General features: G+C 34.9%; 5 protein-coding genes across 11 annotated transcripts; 4 read left to right on the top strand and 1 right to left on the bottom strand.

Annotated features, from left to right (window-relative positions):
* Nucleotides 1–311: 311 nt before the first annotated feature.
* Nucleotides 312–1,247, top strand: LOC110608623. Its single transcript, XM_021747891.2, has one exon. The coding sequence runs from the start codon at nucleotides 453–455 to the stop codon at nucleotides 1,017–1,019; it is 567 nt and encodes a 188-aa protein (XP_021603583.1). The 5' UTR covers nucleotides 312–452; the 3' UTR covers nucleotides 1,020–1,247.
* Nucleotides 1,248–2,104: 857 nt separating this feature from the next.
* LOC110609047 (SWI/SNF complex subunit SWI3C) lies at nucleotides 2,105–8,922 on the bottom strand. 2 transcript variants are annotated; one of them, XM_021748361.2, is made up of 9 exons: nucleotides 8,729–8,922; nucleotides 8,036–8,608; nucleotides 6,573–7,108; nucleotides 5,318–5,681; nucleotides 5,150–5,223; nucleotides 4,329–4,414; nucleotides 3,907–3,980; nucleotides 3,633–3,808; nucleotides 2,105–2,908 (listed from the first exon to the last, which is right to left on the bottom strand). In XM_021748361.2, the coding sequence occupies exons 1-9, from the start codon at nucleotides 8,745–8,747 to the stop codon at nucleotides 2,435–2,437; spliced, it is 2,376 nt and encodes a 791-aa protein (XP_021604053.1). In that variant the 5' UTR covers nucleotides 8,748–8,922; the 3' UTR covers nucleotides 2,105–2,434. The 2 variants fall into 2 exon arrangements, with proteins under 2 accessions (XP_021604053.1, XP_021604052.1); XM_021748360.2 differs by having other exon boundaries at nucleotides 3,633–3,811; nucleotides 8,729–8,921.
* A 4,029-nt stretch (nucleotides 8,923–12,951) lies between these two features.
* Nucleotides 12,952–18,041, top strand: LOC110609112 (N-glycosylase/DNA lyase OGG1). Of its 6 annotated transcripts, none has more exons than XR_002486965.2 (5): nucleotides 12,952–13,839; nucleotides 14,055–14,265; nucleotides 15,090–15,318; nucleotides 15,425–15,700; nucleotides 15,843–16,072. XR_002486965.2 is itself a non-coding variant. In XM_021748459.2 (4 exons), the coding sequence occupies exons 1-4, from the start codon at nucleotides 13,121–13,123 to the stop codon at nucleotides 15,502–15,504; spliced, it is 1,239 nt and encodes a 412-aa protein (XP_021604151.1). In that variant the 5' UTR covers nucleotides 12,952–13,120; the 3' UTR covers nucleotides 15,505–16,072. The 6 variants fall into 6 exon arrangements, 2 of the variants coding, with proteins under 2 accessions (XP_021604151.1, XP_021604152.1); XR_002486966.2 differs by lacking the exon at nucleotides 15,843–16,072 and adding an exon at nucleotides 17,727–18,041 and having other exon boundaries at nucleotides 12,953–13,839; nucleotides 15,430–15,700; XR_006350044.1 differs by lacking the exons at nucleotides 15,425–15,700; nucleotides 15,843–16,072 and adding an exon at nucleotides 14,772–14,958 and having other exon boundaries at nucleotides 15,090–15,231.
* Nucleotides 17,757–20,656, top strand: LOC110609113 (protein HAPLESS 2). The gene is made up of 5 exons (XM_021748461.2): nucleotides 17,757–17,893; nucleotides 18,590–18,766; nucleotides 18,870–18,970; nucleotides 19,763–20,265; nucleotides 20,522–20,656. Exons 2-5 carry the CDS (start codon nucleotides 18,669–18,671, stop codon nucleotides 20,588–20,590), a joined length of 771 nt encoding a protein of 256 aa, XP_021604153.1. The 5' UTR covers nucleotides 17,757–17,893; nucleotides 18,590–18,668; the 3' UTR covers nucleotides 20,591–20,656.
* On the top strand, nucleotides 20,634–21,613 carry LOC110609115 (E3 ubiquitin ligase BIG BROTHER-related). Its single transcript, XM_021748463.2, has 2 exons — nucleotides 20,634–20,765; nucleotides 20,898–21,613. The coding sequence occupies exon 2, from the start codon at nucleotides 20,911–20,913 to the stop codon at nucleotides 21,538–21,540; it is 630 nt and encodes a 209-aa protein (XP_021604155.1). The 5' UTR covers nucleotides 20,634–20,765; nucleotides 20,898–20,910; the 3' UTR covers nucleotides 21,541–21,613.
* The last annotated feature ends 835 nt before the right edge of the window (nucleotides 21,614–22,448 follow it).

The raw sequence follows: 22,448 nt of genomic DNA, 5'->3' as shown, positions 1-22,448 counted from the left end.
ATCCATCTGTAATTGTGAATTAAATAAGGAAAAAAATTGACAAAGGAAATGTTGACAAATAAATGTTGCAGAATGTCCACTATCTACTGCTGAAAAGGCCAAGGAACTGGACATATTGATGTTGAAAATACTGAGGTTGGCCCCACGTAACATGCAATTCGATTTAGTTAATTATGTGCTGCTGCTACAAATTTGTTATCTAATTTCAAAGTTGTCCCCAAACTCATCTCATCAGCCTTCAAAGATTTTGAATTTTCTACTAAAGCTTACTATATCCTGCTTTTCCCTCATCCTTTGGTCAATTTCATGCATGGACACATCTACTTATTGGGTGGCCCACCAGCCCACTTCATGCCTCTAATCTCGCCGAGACCAGCCATCCTCTTCACCTATATATACACAATCTCAACACATGGCCGCCTTCAGGCTTCGTTCACTCTCAAGGCAGATAGATGGCTATAGATGATTCCTTCAAGAAACCTGGAGCTGTCCCTTTTAACTGGGAGATCCGACCCGGTGTCCCCAAGATAAATACCCAACAGCCGAAACTGCAACCGAGGCAACTTTCACCACCTGTTTTACCATCCCCATCACCGCGTTTCGCCCCTCGCCGTCCGTCACCTGCTTCACTAAATCAGCAAATGCTTAAACCTCCCCCAGCTGGATTCATTTTTCTCCCTCCACCGGAGCCACGTACTCATTCCTTCCGTTCAACTCCACGTACCCGCTCTGAGCGTTGGAGGTTCGACCAACCAACCCGTGTCGGACCCGAATGTGTCTCGCCTGGATGCTTTCCATCTCCTTTATTGAGGAGGAAAGACAGCAAGAGAAGAACCACCCACGTAGCTGAATCCGAATCCGACTATACTTCCGACCTTGAGACACTGGCTAGGTGGTCAGTGTCAAGCCGAAAGTCATTTTCACCGTTCCGTGAGTCATCAGCGTCGTCTTACTCGTCGTATCGGTCGTCTCCCCGAGTGGTGAGTGATGCTGAATGGGCTGGGTTTGGTCTTTTCTGAAGAATCCCAGTGTAAATAGTGTAGTTGCTTTGGTTTTTATAATGATATAGACGAGTCTAAGGCACAAGAGTTGTCCCGAGTTGAGATGACCTGTGTAAGAGAATGAGCGAGTTGAGAAGTTACTGTATTAATATTACTGGACCGAGTTGTCGAGTCCGGAATGCTTTATTTCTTTTCTTGGGGAGGAGATAATATACAAGAAAATTTGGTGATTTTTTTTACCATGATTTAGTGCCCGAGATTTCGTACTAAATTATTTCTTTCGCTTTCATTGAAAAAATAATTAATAAAAATTGATTACAAAGAAATTTAAAAGAAAATATTGAAGGGGATATAATTTTTTTTTTTTCATTTTCATCACTATTAATTTATTAATTTAAAGCTCACCTAAGGACAAGCTTTTAGAGCTGGGGGAAAAAAAAATATGTTAATGGTCATTATAATCCAATATCAATTTGACTAACTTATATATTTTAAAATTGATAAACTGAGTCAATTTGCTCTAAATTTTGGAGTAATTATAGTTTAGTTTCGATAATTTAATGAAACCAACGCATTAGTTTCTCATATTTAAATGGGTAATTTGTAGTATAATCTCTAAAATTTAGTAAAATTTACAATTTAATTTTTGCTAAGTGTTGTAATTAGATTAAGGGGACTTTGGTAGTTTCAGCTAAGTGTTGTAATTAGATTAATGGGTTTTTACAAATGATACTTTCAGTTGAGCTTCCGGCAATCATCCCACTTCGTAGATTTGGCAGCAGTACGGCCAAGAGGGGACCATATAAGAACTTAATCCATGTGAATCACAAAGTTCACAACTTTATTTGTCTTTTCTACATATCATTTGGTTTCATTGCAAAAGTTTAATGTGAATACAAAATTGAGAGTAAAAGTAATTTAAAATGAAATCTATAATTTTTTGCTCAGAATTAGATGAACACAGAGATTAGCTATGCCCACAATTTCAACCTTCCAAGGGAAAAATGATACAACGCTCATTACTTTCTAAAAGAAGTTAACGACTTTGAACTTGACCGCAAAGTGGGACAAGTTTCCTGGTGATTCATCCACAAGAATAAAAGTTAACAGAAACTAATATCAATAATCACATCCCCCTTTTTCATGGCACATTCTACACAGCGATTATTCACTTGAAAAGTATATTTTCCTAATCCATTGCAACAGTACACATTTAATTCATAACACTAGGGGTATATTTTGTTACAAATCCTACAAACTGCGCCAAGCAATCTTATATTCAGATCAAAACTCCATAAGCCAGGGCAGATGATACTTTTCTTGGCCCAAACAAGTGTATCATCATTCTCTATCCCAGTTGCAGCAGAGAATGTGAGCCAGTAGCCAACAGAATTAACCATAAAACAACACCAATTTACATTTATTCTTCTGCTTCAACCTAAACCAGAGCTAGGTCCTGACACAGACCTCAGCATTTGATTGAGATTGGGCTGTGAATTACTGGAGGGATTGAACATGGCATTTGATGAAGCAGATGAGGATGGTTGTATAGCTGATAGGGGCAGCCTTGGCCCTAATGGGAACATTGGTTGTGGTTGTCCCCGTTGCATAAATGACATGTGGGGATGGACCTGTTGATTGTTGCCATATCCTGAAATAGTTGGTTGAGAAGAAGAGGTAGGCATCACTTGTTGCCTACTGGTGCCAATGTTATTGTTAACCATGGCAGGAGAAGCGCCAGCCAGGTTCATTGGTGAAGTAGCCCCAGCAGGTCCCATCCGCGATGACAGAATGCGGGTCCGCTCAGCAGCAAACCTTTGCCGGGTCTTCTCCACTTGTTCACACTCTCTCATTAGAAAAGTTTCCACTTCTGCAAACTGCTTCAACTTGAGCTCCAATCTCTTCAACTGTCTCCAAATCAACAACGCTATTTAAAGGATGATTTCATAATAAATGTAATATGAACAGCCTAAACTAAATTGCTAGGTACCCCCCCCCCCAAAAAAAAAAAAAAAAAAAAAAAAAGCTAACATGCAGCAAGAATACATCATCAAGATGATAGGATTCTTTCCTCCAGTAGATAAACTGGTTGTATTTTCTGTTAGAGAAAAATCTCAGCAGCCAAATGATCCCCATATATGCAAAAGAATTACCACAAGTCATATCATCACAGATTCAAAATGTGAACTCCCTAATATAAAATAAAAGAAAATGAGATGCTAGCTCCTGAATCAGTTATTTCTTTCCATCCTAGTTCAACATGTTGAGCAAACAAGGAAAGTTTTCTAAGTTCTAACAGATGCTGTGATCAAGGGCTGAAACCAAAACTACACACACAGAGCTTGAACATGAGAAGATGGCACATAAGGATTTTGAATATCCAATATCAAAATTAAATTTGAATCCAAGACTGGTGAAGTAGACATAGTTCATCATATTTGATAACAATAAAAGCAGGCAAAATAAATGCAACATGATAAAGAGTCATTAGCAAGAGGACTTGGTCATAACAACTAACCTCTAATCAATGCCATGGAACATATCTCACACAAAGTGAACAAGTAGAAGCATGAAAGGGAAAGAAAAGACTGATGAGAAAATAATGGAAAAAAAAAAAAGCAACAGTTATACCTGATGATTAATGATATTAGCAGACAGCCTTTGAATTTCTCTCTCTTCGTGATCTGCGAACAGTTTAGCCTTAGTTGCTGCAGCAGCAAGACCAGCTTTTGCAGCAGCTTTGACTTTCTCTGCAGATAATGGAACACCCTCTGCCTCGCTTGGACCCCATGAACCATGCAAGTTGTCTTCTGAAGTTTAATCCATAGGAAGAAATTAAGGCGGGGGACGGGGAAAACAAAATGAACAAAGTGCACTGCAGTACGAAGGGAAAGTCACAGCCTACCCTTTTGTTGAATGGAATTTGCAACTTCTCCATGAAAATTACCTTCTCTACCATGTAATCTCTCAGAATTCACCCTTCACAAGCAAGGAAATAAATTAATAGAAGTTATCTAGGATGATATAAGCAAGCACAAAGTTTATTAAAGCAATGTTTTTCTGATGCATTCTGCACTATTTTGGCCTGTAGAGCAGAAAATATATGTGATATAACAGTTGAGTAGCTTACAAATGACAATGCCAAAGAACTGAACAAAGATAAATTAGGCATTCAGAAACAACACAGTAAATCTGGGAGAGAAAGGAAGAAAAGATAACTGGAAATCATAATCACAAAATATCACCAGAAACGCCAACTCAAACAAACAGGCAATAAGTAACTAAAGCATATACAATTACACATGATGGAAGAAGGAAGTCACTTACCTATTATCCTCAGACAGAGCTGCCAAGGATGCATGGGCACATGCTGCAGCAACTCTCGGTCCAACAGCAGAGGCTAGAAAAGCAACCTAGTAATTTTTCCACAAGTTAGAAATGACTGACAAAAAGCAAAGCTATCAAAACTTATAATATAGAAGGATCATTAGGTAGCAACATCCATTAATATCTCTTAGTACAATCTCTCCCTCTGACCAATCATATTATTTAATGTTCTCAACACTTGGTTTGACCAAAGGATGCCACACCAGTTGCACTGGAAGATAACATCATAAATATGCAATTTGAAACCCTAGGTTTAGATCAATTAACCATACACCAAAAAAGGGCCAAATTCAAAGAAAAAGTACATCACTGAGAGGCAATGTTTTATTTTCCTAAAACTGGATGCTATCATAGTAATATGAAAATGATACAAAATTATACAGCGGCCTCCTAAAAGCCTATTGCTTCTATTAGAGCATGCCTAATAAGCTGCAAAAGGAGCGAAAATACGGAATAGAATCAGACAAAGGGGGTACAGATGAGAAGTGATCCCAAACACTGAACAGCAGCAAATGATGATGTAGAAAATTGGAACCTCAGTATAAACCCCCAAAAAAGGTGAGAACAGAATGAGGAACACTCAGAAACACAACAATGTTTCAATTAATTAATGTGCTGAGCAATGTAAAGAAATAAGAAAAAATTAAATGAAGAAAAAACCTACAGTTTCCTTTAGTAATTAAATGTGAACTGAATCACAAATTGAAATGTTCATATGCTTTTGAATATTTGACAAACACAGGATAAACAAAGTTACTTACCAATGACATAACTGGATTCCCAGAATTTGCAAAAGGAATCCTGCTTTCAGCGTCAGCATCTTGGAGACAGAATCCTGCGGAAATAAAGAGATGCAGATAGAGAATGTTAAGGTCACGACATCATCATTTTGAAGGGTGGAAGGCCATCAACTAAGTAAAAAAGAACACCTGGCAGATCACCATTTGATTGTGAGTGTAGTTGTCCATGATAATCTTTGCTTGATAGATCAGGTGCCTTAGACACACTTGGAACTTCTATATTTTCCAACAGGCCATCCTCCATGGGTAGACGAAGAAAATGAAGAATGCACTGTGATTTTGACTTCGTTCCAACATGTTCTGCAACTTCATTCCAATTCTCATTGTAAAGCTCCATTGCCTCAAGCAGCAATAGTGTTTCTTGATCACTCCAACTCTCTCCATCAAAATCACCATAATCCTTTGATGGATCCATCTTGATAAAATCCAGGCTTGAATGACTGGTCACAAACCTTCCCTCATGGAAGCAGTCAGAACATAGTAGTACATCAATCTGTCAAATGAGATGCTCATCAGTCTAGAAAACGAAACCAGAAAAGGCAAATTAACATCTAGATTCTGGTGAACCAAATATTCCAAAAAAATTTCTATAGTTTGTCTCCATGTGTTCATAATTGCACCTTATACAAAACAATTTCTCATGCTCTTTAATCAAGGTTGCATTCACAAGGTATAGAATCTATATATGATCACCTTTGCACTCTTTGTGGTCTGTACTCAATCCAACCACTGTTGGACTGCCAGGATTCTTACCTTTAATACCTTGACACATTTAATTCTTTATGCCCTCAAGTAACTGAAGCTAATTCTACTACTCGTCAAGCATCTTCATGCTTCAAATTGCTCATTTCTTAGTCTTTCAGTTCACATCCTCATCAGATCCATTAAGAAACCTTAATTAGAAAAAGGAAGCTAATACTTCTCTTCCCTTCCGGCTCTCTCTTCTCCCATCTCCATGAAAATAACCTCAAAAAGATGGAATCAGGTGAACTGAATATAAGCACGTCTTAAATACTATTAACATGTTTAGCAAAGCGTAATACTCCATTTACTATCCTAGAATTTTTTGAACGGCAAACACATCTTATGGATTCCATCCCCCGCTCCACAGTCCTCTTTTTCTATAATGCACCAGCAAACAAGACCCAGCTTATGACCGCAAAACTGCTCAATGAAAATAAAGAAGTTGAAAAAACCCAACTTGATGCAATTCAACTATAAGAGGATTGCCAACACAACAAAAACCTTAAATTTTTTGTATAATTTCATATGTAAACAGTAACATGTGACTAGTGATTTCATAGGGAAACAAAATAAAGCGAAAACCAGAAAATATAATGATAAAGAATAGTAAAAGAAAGTAAAAACAAGTGATGCAATTTACCTCCTTCTGTGACTGATAGTATACGCCAGGAAGAGGTTGAGAACAATAAGTGCAACGATTTTCAGAGAGGCGCTCTCGAATTCTATTGTCCAAGTCAGAGAATCCATCATCATGGCATGCCAATGATGAATAAACATCAGTTGCCTTGAGCCTACATCTGGGCCTGTCAAATTTGATCAAACTATCAATTGACTTTAAAGCAGCTGATGGCACATGAACCTCACCATTTGGATCCTCTCTTAAGTAGGACCCACCATTCCAAGATTCACATATTGGTGGGGCTGCACAGTAATTGATAATCCCCCAATGATCAAGAAACCTAACAGTTCGAGCTAAATCTTCATTCTCAATTCCAACAACCAAGCCCTGACAATCAGAAACAGTGATCCTCTTCTCTGGATTCTCCATGTATTTAGCAACAATGTAATTCCTACATTCCATGTATTTCTCTGGTGTATGATCTGGTGATTTTCCGGAGAAAAAATGTGGTACCACTTGTCTTTCTAGCCGATTCACCATCGCTGGTGAAAACCAATCTACAACAAAATTTATACAATTATCATGGCATAAAGAATAAATGGAATTTCACTGCAAATGAGCACCACATAAACCCACTTGAATGTGCACATGCATGTACACGGAAATAGTTATTCACACAAAAGAAGTTATTTAATAAACCACTATAAGAAAAATGTGAATGTGTGTATACATGTGTATTGTGTGCCTAGGAGAAGATGTCTACATGTGTATCCATGTGGTGTATATTAATGCATGTACGAAAGGTAGCAAGTTTAAATCCTTTTAATTAGGTTTCCAGAGTATTTACTGACCCTAACCTAGTCACAAAGAACCCAACTGTAATGCAAAATTGATTAACTTTGCTTGAAGATTAGTTTTTTTTTTTCCTTCCTTTTTCTTTGGCAAAAGATATAATCGATAAATTGCATGTAGCCATGTGACACTTGCAGAGCACCTAATGCCCAGAGGCCCCATACCTCATTTCAGGAAACAAAACTTGGCAGCATTTGCAGTAGAAAGTAACTTTTCATCCTTATTAAGGCCTCATAAGAGATATCAGAGTTTAAAATAAAAAATTTCAAGCAGTAGAATTAGATTAGACCTACAGAATTAATAATTCTTCAAGCAATGCAAATAGATTCAATCCACACCTACTGTTCTGCTTCTGCAACACATTTGAGTGTAAAAATCATCAAACTAACAACAATATTTAGCCATTTTTACTAGTGTAAAAGGAAGCAGCACTCAAATTCCAAAGGAGCAAAAAACCACTAGAAACCGCTTTTCCATAAGCATAAATCCGTTTTCCAGATACTAAACATTTACATAAAACCTCACTAACTAGCCATATCCATCATAAGCATAACAAAAACGGCTAAAGTTTTGTTCATTTCTCCATCCGCACATACATAGAAACCAGAAACAAATAGAGAGAAATGAACTACCTGAATGCATTGGAACCACATGAACTCTACTCCCAAATCGTTTTACAACACCTTTGCCCTCCATAATTGGAGGAGGCGTTACAACATATGCAGAATTCCCACCATCATTTCTCTCCTGATCAGACCCCAAACCCTCAGCAGGCACAGCAGAGAGTGCCTGCAGCTGCCCGTACGACACATTTTCCAAATTGGGCGCCTGCCCCCTACCACTACCACTACTCTCTCCGATCAAATTCGCCCTCTCTAAAGCCACCATCGCGAAGATCGACTCATGGGGCCGATTCACAGCAAGCTTGGTGACGGAAGGGAAGTCGCATATGCGGACCCCACCGTCAGCGAAGACCTCAGTTTCAAGATTGTTGGCATCAGGAAGAGCAGCAGATTGTGGGAGGTTCGGATTTGAGTTGGGATTGGGGTTGGGATCCTCAGTATCGTCATCGAGGTGGTCGTTATTGTTGTTGTCGTCCTCAAAGGCGTCGTCTTCGTCTTCATCATCAGGGTCTTCTTGCTTAGGTTGTTGCTTTCGAGTGATTTGGGGCTCCCGCTTTCGCCTCTTCCATTTGCCTCTGCCATCTGTTGTAGGAAAAATAGAAAAGATGAAAATTGGAAGAAACAAAAGAAAAAAAATTGAAAATTGAAAATTGAAGAGGAGGAAGAAAGAAGGGTTTTGGGTTTATGGAAGAATTAGAAAACCTGAAGGGGAAGCTGGCATTATTGTTGGGGAAATGTGGAGATTTGTGGGGTCTTTGATTGGTTGAATGGAATCAAAGAGGATGGAGAGAGAATTGTGGGTGCGAGAAGGAAACTCTTCTCTCTCTCTCTCTCTCTCTGTCTCTCTCTCTCTCTCTCACTCACAGCTTTGTTTGCTTTGTGCCTTCGCTTTGATGTTGGTGGTGTCCGAAATTTTATATTTCCCCCTTTTTTTTACTTTATTTTCTCCCTTTTTCTCTTTTACCTCAAGGCCTTTTTTAAAACGGCTATTTAATCACTAAAATTTAATATTATTAATACTTTTATCTATTTATTTTTAAAATTAAATATTTATTCTATAAATTTTTTATGATCATTGAAAAAAAAATTATTTATATATATTTTTTAAAATAAAAATTAAAAATAAAATTTAAAATTTTTTAAATTTATTCAAATATATTTATTATCATATTAAGTCTGTGTATTTAAATATATTTATTAAAATCACCTCGATCACTTTGAAATCATTTAACTAAGAAATCTAAGAGTTAAGACTGAAATAGAGACTCTTAATAAAACTCTAACAATTCTTTTGGCATGAATAATTTTGTAAGAATTCATTTCTTGCAAAATTATTCATGATTTTATTTTTATATATAATGATGAAAATATAACAAATTTTGAATTTTTTTATTTCAAACAAAAATTTTACAAAAAAATAATTCAATTGAATTGAATTCTTACAAAATTATTGATTCCAATAGGAGGGTAAGAATTAATCAAGACAAGTTTATCAAAGGGAATTATTGGGTGATTCATTGCTAAAAATCCCATAAAGTAACAAAATCGTCAAAGAAAAAATTAAAGGCATTTTGTTATCAAAATCTCATAAGGTGATAAGATCGTCTAAGGAAGATTAAGGACAACTCTTTGCTAGAATCTCAAAAGAAAAAGTTAAAATGCAATTTGTTACTAAAATTCAAAGTTGGTTAAGAGAAAAAATTCAAATGCAATACATTAACAAGAAGAGTAAATTCAATGAAATTAACGGCCAATAAAATATCAAAGTGATAATTTAAAGGCTTAAAAAAGAGATACATCCCAAACCGGGTTCATGGACTAAAATTCAAAAGCTCATATTACAAATTCTTAAGTACTACATTGGAATTAGCAACCCGAAATTCCCAAGTCTTCGTGGGTCAAGAATCTTAACACAAACAATTAAAATTTTAAAACAAAGGCTTTGAAGTCACAAAGTGTATTTTTTTTAAGAAAGAGGAAGGGAAAAAAAGGATTTGGCAATAAAAAGCTAAAACCTATTGTCTTTATTAATAAAGGCAAATATTCGTGGAAAAAAAAATCAACAATAAATATTGAATTACTTAGAGATTCGTCAATAAATACTGAATTTCTATTATTTTTATCCACAAAAGTAAGCATTCATTTTTCTTTAAAAGAGGAAATTTGGCGATAAATGACGAACTACTGAGGGAACTCTGGCAATGGATGCCAAATTCAAGTTGCCTTTATTCACAAAAGGCAAATATTATTATTATTATTATTATTTTAAAAAATAATTTGACAATAAAAGTCGATAACAGCCTATATATATATATTTTTTTATAAAAAATAAATAAGAATGTGAAATGATGCCCATCCATAATATTTAATTAATTTTTTTCAAAATGAATATGAAGATTCTCATTTGAAAGGGAACTAATGTTACAATACTTTTTAAAATTTGGTCTTTAAAACTCAATCTAAAACTTACATTAACTTTAAAAATTAATTCGCATCGAGACATTTAGTTTTTATAGACCAACACATGAGAGATTTGGTTTTGAAGACCGAATCACACTTGGAAAATTAGGTCTTGAAGACCGAATCTCACATAGAGAGATTTGACCTTGGACATTAAATTCCTATTTGAAAAATTTGAGAATTAATATTCTTAGACCAAAATCTTTAAACACGGTCTTTTGACCTTAGGGCGAACCATTCCAGTCACATCGGAATTAGTTAACCAAAATATCTAAATTCTAGACGGTTAAAATATTCTAAGGTAAGAAAGAAATTCCTAGCAAAACTCGGAACTAGAACTAAGATGGATTTTAATAGAAAAAAAGAATTCTAATCCTAATAAGACACCACCAATTAGTTAAAGTTAAAGATTTATAAAGATTTTCAAAAGCTCAAACTTTTGTTTTTTCAACTTTGTGCATCTATTTCTCACATCAACTTTTCTTGATTACTAATAATATTAAAAATTGTGGACTATCAAGAATATTGTAATCACAGTGCCGTAGAGATATAGCCACTTAAGGTCAGTTGCCGAGCAACTGTGGCTCAGCTTTCAGACTTTGGAGATGAGCCATTAGAATAAATAGACACCCTTCAACTTGCAATATTGCTACTAGCATGCACTTATGCATGCAGAACGCAGGAGAAGATAGGTGCAGTCCAAGAAACCAATCCTTTGAATACATCACATGCATGCAAAAAGCAATACAATTTTACTTTAACAATAGTCAAGAAAAACACTTTATCATTTGATGACCGTCGGGTCTCATTTATTGGTCCAAAATCCGCGAAACCCTTTAGGTTGACCAACCCAGCATCTCAGGCCCTGAAACAGACACACGGGGCAGACCGGGTCACCCGTAAGCCCAGATCCAGAAGAAAGAAACCCAGTCCGGTGATGTGACGTGGGGAGAGATAGCAGGCCCAGTCACTTCGCAACTCTGCCCGCATACGCGCCAGAAGAATTAAATGGCCGTCTGACGTGGAGAGGGACTTTGACACGCCCGTACATACGGACCTCAGTGATAGAGATAGGTGGCATTGTAGCAGAGAGGCCGTTAGACGTCACTAGCAGATAAAAGGAAAGGCATAAAAGAGAAGGAAGATCTTTCCACTTCACATAGTAAAACCCTATTTGCTGGTTCTCAGAACATCATCATTTCACAATTTTATAAAAACTGAATGTTTCGATGTAAATTAATTATTTTTTTTGAAAGCAAATCTACTTATTGTATTAATAAGATTTCATCAAATAAAGAGGGATATCATCCCAAATAGAGAGACGATTATGCCTGATAGATTATCTAGCCAAAGTATAAGCAGTTAGAGTAGCATTACGACGAATCCATCTGAATATGAGTTCTAAAGTCTAACAAAGTTTTACAATCATTCAAAATCAAACACCTGCATAAGATAATTTGGCAAAAATGCTCCTCAAGTGTCTGCCTAAATCCGTGCATAAGATAATTTGGCAAAGATACTCATCATTATTTCTCATATCTCAAGTATAAATCATTAAAGTCTTCCGAACAAAGCCACAAAAGAGAACTTCTACGAGATAAAGCTCGAATAAGATTCCAAAACTTACATCGTCGTTGCGATTCTGAAACCCATAATAACTAGTAAACTTTCATTGAACATTACCTTTCGAAACAACCGAATCAATAAAATTTGAAGAAAAGCCAACCATAAAAACAGACCTATGACTCTTCCACATCAACGAAAGGTCTCTTCCCAATCTTAAGCAACCACCAAAATGTATAAAATTATTAAAAAATTTCATACGAGAACTAATAGTTTTTGTTTCCATCAAAAATAAAATGTCCAGCTTATAACTAGGAACCAAATATTTTAATGCAATAACTGTCCGAGAATTCCCGCCATAAATCTGTCAAAGAGATTTGCATATTCTGAAAATTGATTGGATTGTATGTGAGGAATATTCTCATCATACAGTGACGATCGGAATATCTCTGAAATTCTTAATAGGGACAATAACATATTATTCTTCATCGATAATCAATTAACGTAGATCGCCTTTCATAAGAAAGGAAAAGAAAAAGTTAGATTTAAAAAAGAGAAAAAGGCAAAAATATCGAGTCATGAAGGAATCACGATGGAAAATTTTTCAAAATAATTTAATTGATCTTTATAATTTAATTCTTTTATGATTATTTTAAGATAATAATATACTCTTAAATATATAATGCTATTTAATTATATCAAAATTAACAATTATTTTCTTAAATTTTTAAAAATAGATAATTTAATCTGAATATTTTAATTTTATCAAAGAAAAAATATTGCGTTGACCGAGATAACTTCAATTTTACTGAATGAAAATATAAAAGCTAACGTGTTGGATTGAAAAAAACGAAAAAAAAATTGTATATGTATATATTTATGAAATATAAAAGTAATCTAAAAATCGAGTCAGTTTTAAAAAAGAAAAAAAAAATATATGCGAGTGAAAAATTGGAAAGGAAATAGGTGGAAACGGTCTCCCCCTTGAGCGGCGGAGGGACGGAAAAGTTGCCGCAATCTAGCCCCTACATCAATTCCTGCGGTAACTGAAAACATTGCCGTCTTCGATAAATGAAGAGACCGAGATCGGAAATACCACTCTCCGCCGCCTCCAGATCACCTCCATCATTACCTCATACACCACCACAAAGGCTCCTCAAACCTCACAACTGCAAAGCTACGAGCCAAATCTCCTCCAAAAAACACAAAAATTCCATCCTCAAAGTCGCCGCCGCAGCCGGAAAAACGACACACCTCGCAACCTGGGCCCCACTTGACCTCACCCAATCGGAACTGTCTCTCCCCCTCACATTTCCCACTGGCCAAACCTTCCGCTGGAAACAAACTGGTCCTCTCCAGTACACCGGCACTCTGGGCCCTCACTTGATATCCCTCAAACACCATAATCAAAACGGCGATGTTTATTACCGCATCCACCGAACTCCCTCTGAGTCCGCTGCCAAATCGGCTCTTCTCGACTTCCTTAACATAGATATCTCACTCACCGATATCTGGGCTGAGTTCTCGGCTTCGGATTCGCGGTTTGCTGAGCTGGCGCGGCACTTGAAGGGGGCTAGGGTTTTGAGGCAGGACCCACTGGAGTGCTTGATCCAATTCCTGTGTTCTTCCAATAATAACATTGCCAGGATTACTAAAATGGTTGATTTTATATCTTCTTCGGGAGAACATCTGGGGAGTGTTGGGGGTTTTGAGTTTCACGAGTTCCCGTCTCTGGAACGATTGGCTATGGCTACTGAGCAGGAGCTTAGAGAGGCTGGTTTTGGTTACAGGTATTGTTTAAGCTTCTTTATTATTTGTTTTTTGTTTAAGTTCTTTGCTTCTTCAACTTAATTCTAAAATAGATATTGACTAAGTTCGGTAGTGGAGAGCACTGTTGATTCATTGTGATGTATGTCGGTGCAAGTTCGATATGGGTTTTGAGTTTCCATGTTTTCAATATCTCTCCGTTATCGGTTTCAAGGCTAAATTATTGGTTCATGGCCAGGGCAAAATATGTAACTGGCACTGTAGATGCTTTGCAATTAAAACCTGGTGGAGGTGCAGAGTGGCTTGCATCACTCCGTAAATTGGACCTCCAAGTGGTGATTGATGCACTTTGTACTTTACCTGGAGTTGGGCCCAAAGTAGCAGCGTGCATAGCACTTTTCTCTCTTGATCAACACCACGCCATTCCTGTTGATACGCATGTGTGGCAGGTACCTTCTGTGGTTTTTAACTTGCGATCTATAAGTCTTGTTTTTGTATCTACTATTGTCAATTTGGGATTTGACTGAATCTAAAAACCAATGGTGAACGTTAATCCTTGCCCTAAAGGTGGGTTCAGAGGGTACAGCTTATCCAATAAAAGTTGAGTGAATTAGCAACTGTTTGCCATTGTAAAGAAGTTGTTTTTCTCAACTGCTTGGCGGATTGATTACTATCCTTCACCAGTTTTAATAAGCATATGCTTTTAAATTTAGCCCTATGCAAAAGGAAAGAAATATTACTAAATTCAGGTGCTAATTTTTCTGGACTTATTCGCTTCTGATTTAGCAATGCGGGTCAAACTGCGAATGCTTGTTCAGGTTTATGACAATAAGGTTGTTTTGTATATTGATTATGCTCCATTTACTTGGGATAATGTAGTGAGACAAAATTATGTTTTTAAGATGTTAAAGTTTGTCAATCTTTTAGTTAACTGTTGACTTCGGAATTCATGAAGCATAATATTGGTAGAAGTTAGGAAGAAGATACATAGTAGATGGAACACATCATGTGCAGATCAAGAAGGGTAAGTTTATCACCCCCTACCCCCTGGTTTCTTTTTTGGGTGGGATTGATCCTTCTAAAAGCTACATTCTGATGTTGTTATAATGATTATACTCAGTGTAACTACACTGATTCCTTGGGTAAGATGGCCATGGCCTCATTGTGGTATTTCTTAACTTGTTAGAAACATTGCATTGTACTTTTTAATTATTTTGTTAATGAAAGAAGTTCTGATTTCAATTTTTTTTTGCCGGGGGGGGGGGGTCTATAGATTGCTACAAGATATCTCCTACCTGAGCTTGCTGGAGCCCGCCTGACACCTAAGCTATGCGGTCAAGTGGCAAATGCATTTGTAAGCAAATATGGGAAATATGCTGGATGGGCACAAACTCTACTTTTCATTGCTGAGCTGCCTGCACAGAAAACAATTTTACCATCTCAATTTGCAACTAACAAAGAGATTAAACCTGCTGTCGAGAAAGACAGTGAAGTAGATGATGGTAATTGAGGAAATTGTTTTAAGTTTTGGAATCTGCATTTTTGAGTTTTGATCTTCTGTTTTCATCAATACCAACCTAGTACTCTGTATGACTTCTTTTTCTTAAGAGCAGATCCATAGCTCTCAGGACCTCTCCTGGCAAGCAAGGAGTCTGGAAGATGATCTATCGTGGCATTTGAACCGTTGAAGAGTGATATCTAAAGTCTATATTATGCACATTTACCGGTTGGTTCTACAAACCATCATGTGTGCAAGCGTGCACAAACATGCACAGAGATACTTGTACATGCGTGCATTTTCTTTTTTGGGTATCAGATGAGCTATGTAGTGTGGGATAGCCCCTGCCCAGCACCACGTGCCTCCCTCCCCCAGGGTCTCATTTGGTTTGTTCCCTTCATTTATATTTATTTTTCTAAAACTCCTTTCATTAGTAGACTGCATGACTGATTTGAAGTTTTGGTTCTCAATGCAATATTTCTGCTTTTGTAATTTAAGTACTTGGTTGTGCTGTTCCTCATTTTATAGTTGTAAAGAAGTTCAAATTCAAGCAGACTGACTGCCAAGGAGATCACCAATGTAGAGCATTTTATTTGCTTTTACGCCTTAGGATTATTGTTTGTAGAGCACTTCCTGACACATTTTTTATGTGATCTATTTTTCAAGCCTTTTCAATTCAAGTTCAAGACTAATATTTTGATTCATGTAATGCACATAAATTTTTATCAACAAAGAAGGTTTCTGACTTTTATGAGGGCATTTGATTCAGCGTATATTGCTCTAAGTGTTTATAAGCTAAATTAATTTTATGAGCATTTAAAAATTATGCAATTATGTATTTAGTTAGAATGTGTATAAGGGTTGATGAATGTAAGGGGCTATTGTTGAAGTGCTTGAAAAAACGCTAAGTTCAAAAATTAAAATAAGTGCAAGTGATGGAACTGTCGAAAGGTGCAAGTGAATGATTAGACATTTTTTTTTTAAATTTCATTAATCTATTTGATTTAATTGTTGAAACCAGGTAATAATTATTGCTGTTGCGGTTATTACGTAAATGACTAATAATAATTTATATCATATTATTTATTTTTATCATTAAAATAACTATATAATTATTAATTTATTATCTTAGATAATCTATCTTATTATTTAAATAAATATACAATTTTTATTTATTATGTCGCCTTTATTTTATTATTAAAATAAGTAAATAAAACCCAAATCATATAAGAAAATTAGAGCATCTTGCTTTTAAGATATAGGAATATATATATAAATTGAGATAATGTTAAAGTGTATTTTTTTTTTTTAATCTTGAAACAGCAGCAGCTGATGATAAACAATTTTTATTTCATAACTTTTCAAATTGCAGTAGTTTAATGGGTTTATTAGCTAAATAACAGTTGTTTAATATTTACCAAAAGGGTTGGCGTAGCTGTTGGGTAGACAAGCTGCCAAAGAATCATTGGCTAGCATCTGAAATTTGTTGTAGCTGATATGATTTATACTGCTGAAGTAGTCCCTTTATTTACTATGTGTCATTAATGAAAGCATTATTAACTCTTTGTTTCAACCTTTGTTTGGAACTGTTTCACAAGCATTGATATCATCAGTAGATTCAGACTGTTTTGAGTGGTTGGGAAGACATGTTTACGTCGTATAACCGTTCATTTACGTCTCATTTTTCTGTTTATACTTTAGTTCATAGAATACTTTTCCCAAGAAATCATGCACTGGCTGAGAGAAGTTTTAATTCATTTTTAACAATACCTTTTATAAATTCTGTTTTCAGTTATGATAAAATTAACACTTATCTTTATCTTTCTATTTGTGAGAAATTCTAGTTGTAGAAAAGATATAATGTTAATTCATAAAGTTCAGTTGTTGTTAAGAGTATTATTAACTATCCTTTTGGAGACTTACTACATGGGATTTTGGAAAATTTTGATTGAAGCCATTTGCCTTTAATTTGATAGGGATGTAGGATGTATTTGTCCTATGCTCCAAACCCAAAAAATTCGGGAGGGGGAGGGGGTTGTAGCTACCATTTTGTGATGCCAAACTGTGCCTTTCTGCTTGTTTGAATAAAATGCTGATACATAATATTATAGTTAGCCAGAGAACTAAGAAGTGGTTAAAAGTTTGTTGCATGAATGTTGATGGGACTGCTTTTTAAGACGAGTGAGCTAATATTCCATGTGTTGCCAAATACATGCTAGAGGAGTTTGATTATTGGAGTTGTTCTCCAAATCTCGAGTTTTCTCGTGTCCTTTGGTTTGCACAAGTTCCCGTGTTCATGTCCATATTCAGTTCATCTGTTGATCATGTGTACTCATCAGTAACTTTTCTCTTTTGCTTTTGATCCATTCATAAGTGGTGACAGCCAAACATTTTTTTATGTTTATGATGCACAACTCCTGCCGAATTTAAAGAAAGAATCCTAAAGGGAAGAATGGTTTGACATTGTTTGTGAAAGGCGAAGACTTGAACGCTTCTATACAAAGATTAAGCAACCGTTTTCCAATATTTTCAGTCCATACACCGTTGCTGTGTGTACCTTAGTGAAAGTAAAAGATTTGGTAATTAAATTGAATCAATTTAATTTAATTTTTTTTTCACTTTTTAATTCGATTTGATTTTTGGGTTTTATCAACCAAACTATACCGATGTACCTTTACACAATTAACGAGCTACTGTTCAATAGTCCTTAATCTCTTCATTGTTAAAGTGTGTCATAGGTAAAATATTTGGCTCTCGCAATTGGACCCATGCTTGCTTATGGATGCTGTGATCATGTGCCCCTGCCAGAGGTCTGGAGCCATGGTTATTCCATCCTTCCATGCGTTAATTTAAAACTAAATGTAATAATAATTTTTTTTAAAAAAAAAATCTCAGTCACGGATTGGAAATATTGAAAAGACGGTTGTAATTGACAGTTATGTTTCTTTCTATTTCTTTACCATCTTCACTATGTTGCAAATTTTGTTCCGTGCTTCAAACATTAATCTTCTCAATACTCCACTTCCGATTCTGTCACCGACTTAAAGCAGTAACCCTCTCTCTCTCACACGCACCCCACTCATTCCGAGAAATTTGTTTTTTCAAAAAAAAAATTATGCAGTGATTTTGTATCACTTTCATATTCTAAAGGAAATGTAGACTCGGTTTGTGGCTAGCATACATATAGTTGTTATATATATAATCCTTGCTTGACTTGTTGTGCATCCTACTACGAATTGATTTACTTTCTCTCGTTGATTTGTTGTTGATTGCAGAAAGTGAAGAAATCTTAAGAGTTAAGTGATCTCTTTGTGGCAGTTTGAATACTTGACTAGTGGATTACTTGGCACGTAGATGGATAATATAATCAGATCGTTCACTTCTGGTTTCTCTAATGTAATAAGTAATCTTTTCACCTCTCCACTCGATTTTCTTGCTGGAAAGTCTTGCAGGTATTTGATTTTTCTTTCAAAAAGTTCTATTTCATTTTCATATTTATTCCATTATAATTTTCACATTGCTGATTTTTTTTCGCATAAACTATACGCGACGCAGTTCAGTTTGTGGGCCAATATGGGATTTTATTTGTTACATCGAAAATTTCTGCATTTCAAACCTTTTGAAGATGGCCATGGTGCTGGCTCTGTTCTACATGGGTAATTAACGACCATCACTCCCTTGAATGTGTAGTATTTAGTCTTCTAAACATGCCAGTGGCTTTAATTCCCTTATTTTAAAAATTAATTTACTATTTAGTTTCCGTAAATTGAAAAAATTTACTAATCAATCACTATATCATTACTAAATTTAATGTTTTCATTTTAAAACCTATTATACGAAAAAGCTCATTAATTAATTTCTCAAAAAATATATTAAAATGTTATTAGAATTTTAAAAAATTTATTAATTAGTTAATTTATTAGTTTTACTCCGTTCATAATTTTTGTCTAATATAATTTTTTTTATTAACTTTTCAATTATACCCATTTTAAATATATTAAGTTATTAAATAATGTTTTGAAAAATTTATTAAAAATAAAATAAAATTAGATAGGATTATAATAGTTAATTTATATATTAAAATAATCTAAAAAAAATAGGTAATAATTTTAAAATAATAATAAAAAAAATAGATAAAAATTATGAAACCAAAAAAATACTATATAATTATAAAAATTTATTATTTAGTCACTAAAAACATTTACTAATTAATTCTTTTCTATTAGAATTTAAATTTTTTTTATAATATTTAATATTTAAAATTAATAGTTGAATTAATTAATAAAATTTTAAAATATTAAAAAATATTTTAATGTATTTTTGAAAACCAATGAACTAATTAATTATGAATGAGTTTCTATATATCAGATTCAATAGTAATTTCACCTTCTTTTAATTATCTATATTAGTTACCATGTATCTTTAATCATTTAAATCTGGCTGTGCAGTGCTCTTATTCTTGTATCTGCTGTACAAACTGGGTATCTGCGAGTGTGTTGTTCGTAGCCTCTGCAAAACGTTATGGGCATGCTTGGTTTCTTGGCTCTCCTTGTGGGAACACTGTTGCTTTTTCTTGTGTGATACTTCTACAGTGCTCAGAAGGATAAGCCACCGCCACCGCCGCAAAAGAGACTTCAGCAGTGATGAGTTAGATACAAGCGAAGACGATTGTGGGTATGAACTCAGCAGAACCACGGAGATGAGGAGGTCACTGTCTAGAGAAATGAGGGAGCACAGGAGAGTCCATCGCCTGAGGAAATCTTTGAGGCCGAGAAGTCATCGGATTCGAGTTGGGTTTAGAAAAGAATCCGAGTTTGGTAGATATGGCAGAAATTATCAACTTCATAATAAGCATAGAAATCATATTAGTACAGTTCATAATATTAGGGTGATTCGCTCGTCAATGTTTGCTAGGAAAGGCATGAATCTTAGGCCAAAGGTTTATTCAAGAGTAAGACGCTGAATATCTTTCAATTTTTAAAAATTATTTAAACAATTATTTTTAATTTTAAAAAATTGTTTAAAAAATTTCAATTAATTTTTTTACTTATAAAATTTTTATTATTAAAGGAAATGAAATCTTTTATAATTTTACGAGAATTTATTTAAATTTTTTTATTACAGAATAAATTATTTATTCTTAAAAGGAGGATTCGTCTCAAGAAACTAACAATCATTTAACTTTGTTTTCTGTTTTTCTACGGCAGTTCAATTCGATCAATGTGCAACAACCAAGAGAGGAAGACGTACTGATTTGGAATGCATTTGAAAATTAAGAGAGTTTGTCTCACGGCAATGGCTTTATACAAGATTGGAACATTGGAATAAGCTGGAAAAAAAAATAATTAAGATGAAGAAAAAATAACTTCTGAGAAATAGTTTTCAGTTGCTTCACAAGAAAAGCTTCCTTGTCCCTGAAGAAATTAAATACTTCAGCTACGACAGATTCAGGCAAGAATAATGGCATAACCCTAGAGTTTCAACTTTGAACAACTAAGAATCTGGAATTTTGCATGAAAGCTGCCTTTCGTCTCAAGAAACTAACATTCATTTAACGTTATTATTTTCTGTTTTCTACGGCAGTTTAGTTTGATCAATGGACAACAACCAAGAGAGGAAGCGCCAAACGGACGACGACGAGAGGAAGCAGCAAGCCGCCTCCAGAAGGGTTCCTTTCCCTGATCTTGATCAAGTTCATTCCGATTTTGCTATGGCAGTAGCTTTGCAGGAGCAAGAGAGGGCTTTCAATATCTTAACAAGCATCGAAAGCGATAGCGAAGAGGTGGAAACTGATGAAGAGTCAAACAATGGAAATGATTATGAATTCTTTGAAAACCAAGAACTGGAGCTTCTTGAAGGACAAGACAGCAACAGCGACGAAGACATGGAAGAAGAAGATGATGAAGAAGACGATATCGACCCCGACGAGCTATCCTACGAAGAGCTGATAGCGCTGGGAGAGTTCATAGGAGAAGAGAAGAGAGGATTATCCATAGAAGAAATTTGGAAAAGCTTGCGGCCATGGAAGTATGAACAATGTGCAGAGAGGAGAAGTGGGATTGAGAGATGTGTGATTTGCCAAGTGGAATATGAAGGTGGAGAATCTCTGGTAGCTCTTCCTTGTGATCATCTTTATCATTCTGAATGCGTAATCAATTGGCTTCAGGTCAAGAAGATTTGCCCTATTTGCTCCTCTGAAATTCCTTCAACCAAGAATCCTTGCTAGGGTTCTTCTTTATTATTTATTATTAATTTGAATATTGTATATACATGTCTGTAAATATTTCAACACTATTTAATTCAATATTGTAACATTAATGTATTAATATATATACAGGTGGTAAGTGTATCTGAATAAATTTGAGTAATTTCAGATTTTACTCTCCGATTTTTAATTTTTATTTAAAAAAAATATTAATATATTAATATTACTTAATTAGAATATGTAATTAATTTGTTGGCTTCTCAAATTCATATGTATTATATAATTAATTTCGATTAAAATTTAAATTTAAAATTTTTTAATTTTATAAATATTACTGTATCAATTAATCAACGAGAAAAATAAAAAAAAGAAGAAACAAGGTCAAGCCGACCAATAAATTAATCACACTAAATTCCAGAAAGAAAATGGATATATGGAATCCCACCTTTAACATGCAGGTTGAGCAAATTTGTTTGACGCCCACTTGAAAGCTTCAAAGCCGCCATCGGAAGACGACTCCCCCATGCCTTTTACAATATGTCTCCGGCTTGTCTGAAAACATTGAATATTTTGTGAATGGAAATATATTTTTAAAATAAATAAATTAATATATTTTTAAAATCTCACTGCAAATCAACTAACAAGTTTTATAATCAAATGTGAAAAATATATAAAATTATAATATTAATTTTTGGACCGTAAGTATTACATATGAAGTATTAGTAAATAACACAGTCTTTGTCTTTGTCTTGTCTATTAGTGCAGAACGCGGCACTAAGACTTTTGTCACAAAACGACATTAAAGAATGTGAAAATCGAAAGTAAAAAGACAAAAGAAGCTTTAATTAGAAAATTCAAAGGTTAATTACAACAAATTAGACCATCTCCAATTAGAAAATCTAATAAATTAATTATCTTTATTTGAAAGA

The sequence above is a fragment of the Manihot esculenta genome, chromosome 2, assembly GCF_001659605.2.
Source record: "Manihot esculenta cultivar AM560-2 chromosome 2, M.esculenta_v8, whole genome shotgun sequence".
Taxonomy (NCBI): domain Eukaryota; kingdom Viridiplantae; phylum Streptophyta; class Magnoliopsida; order Malpighiales; family Euphorbiaceae; genus Manihot; species Manihot esculenta.
This window is presented reverse-complemented; position numbering and strand designations above follow the sequence as displayed.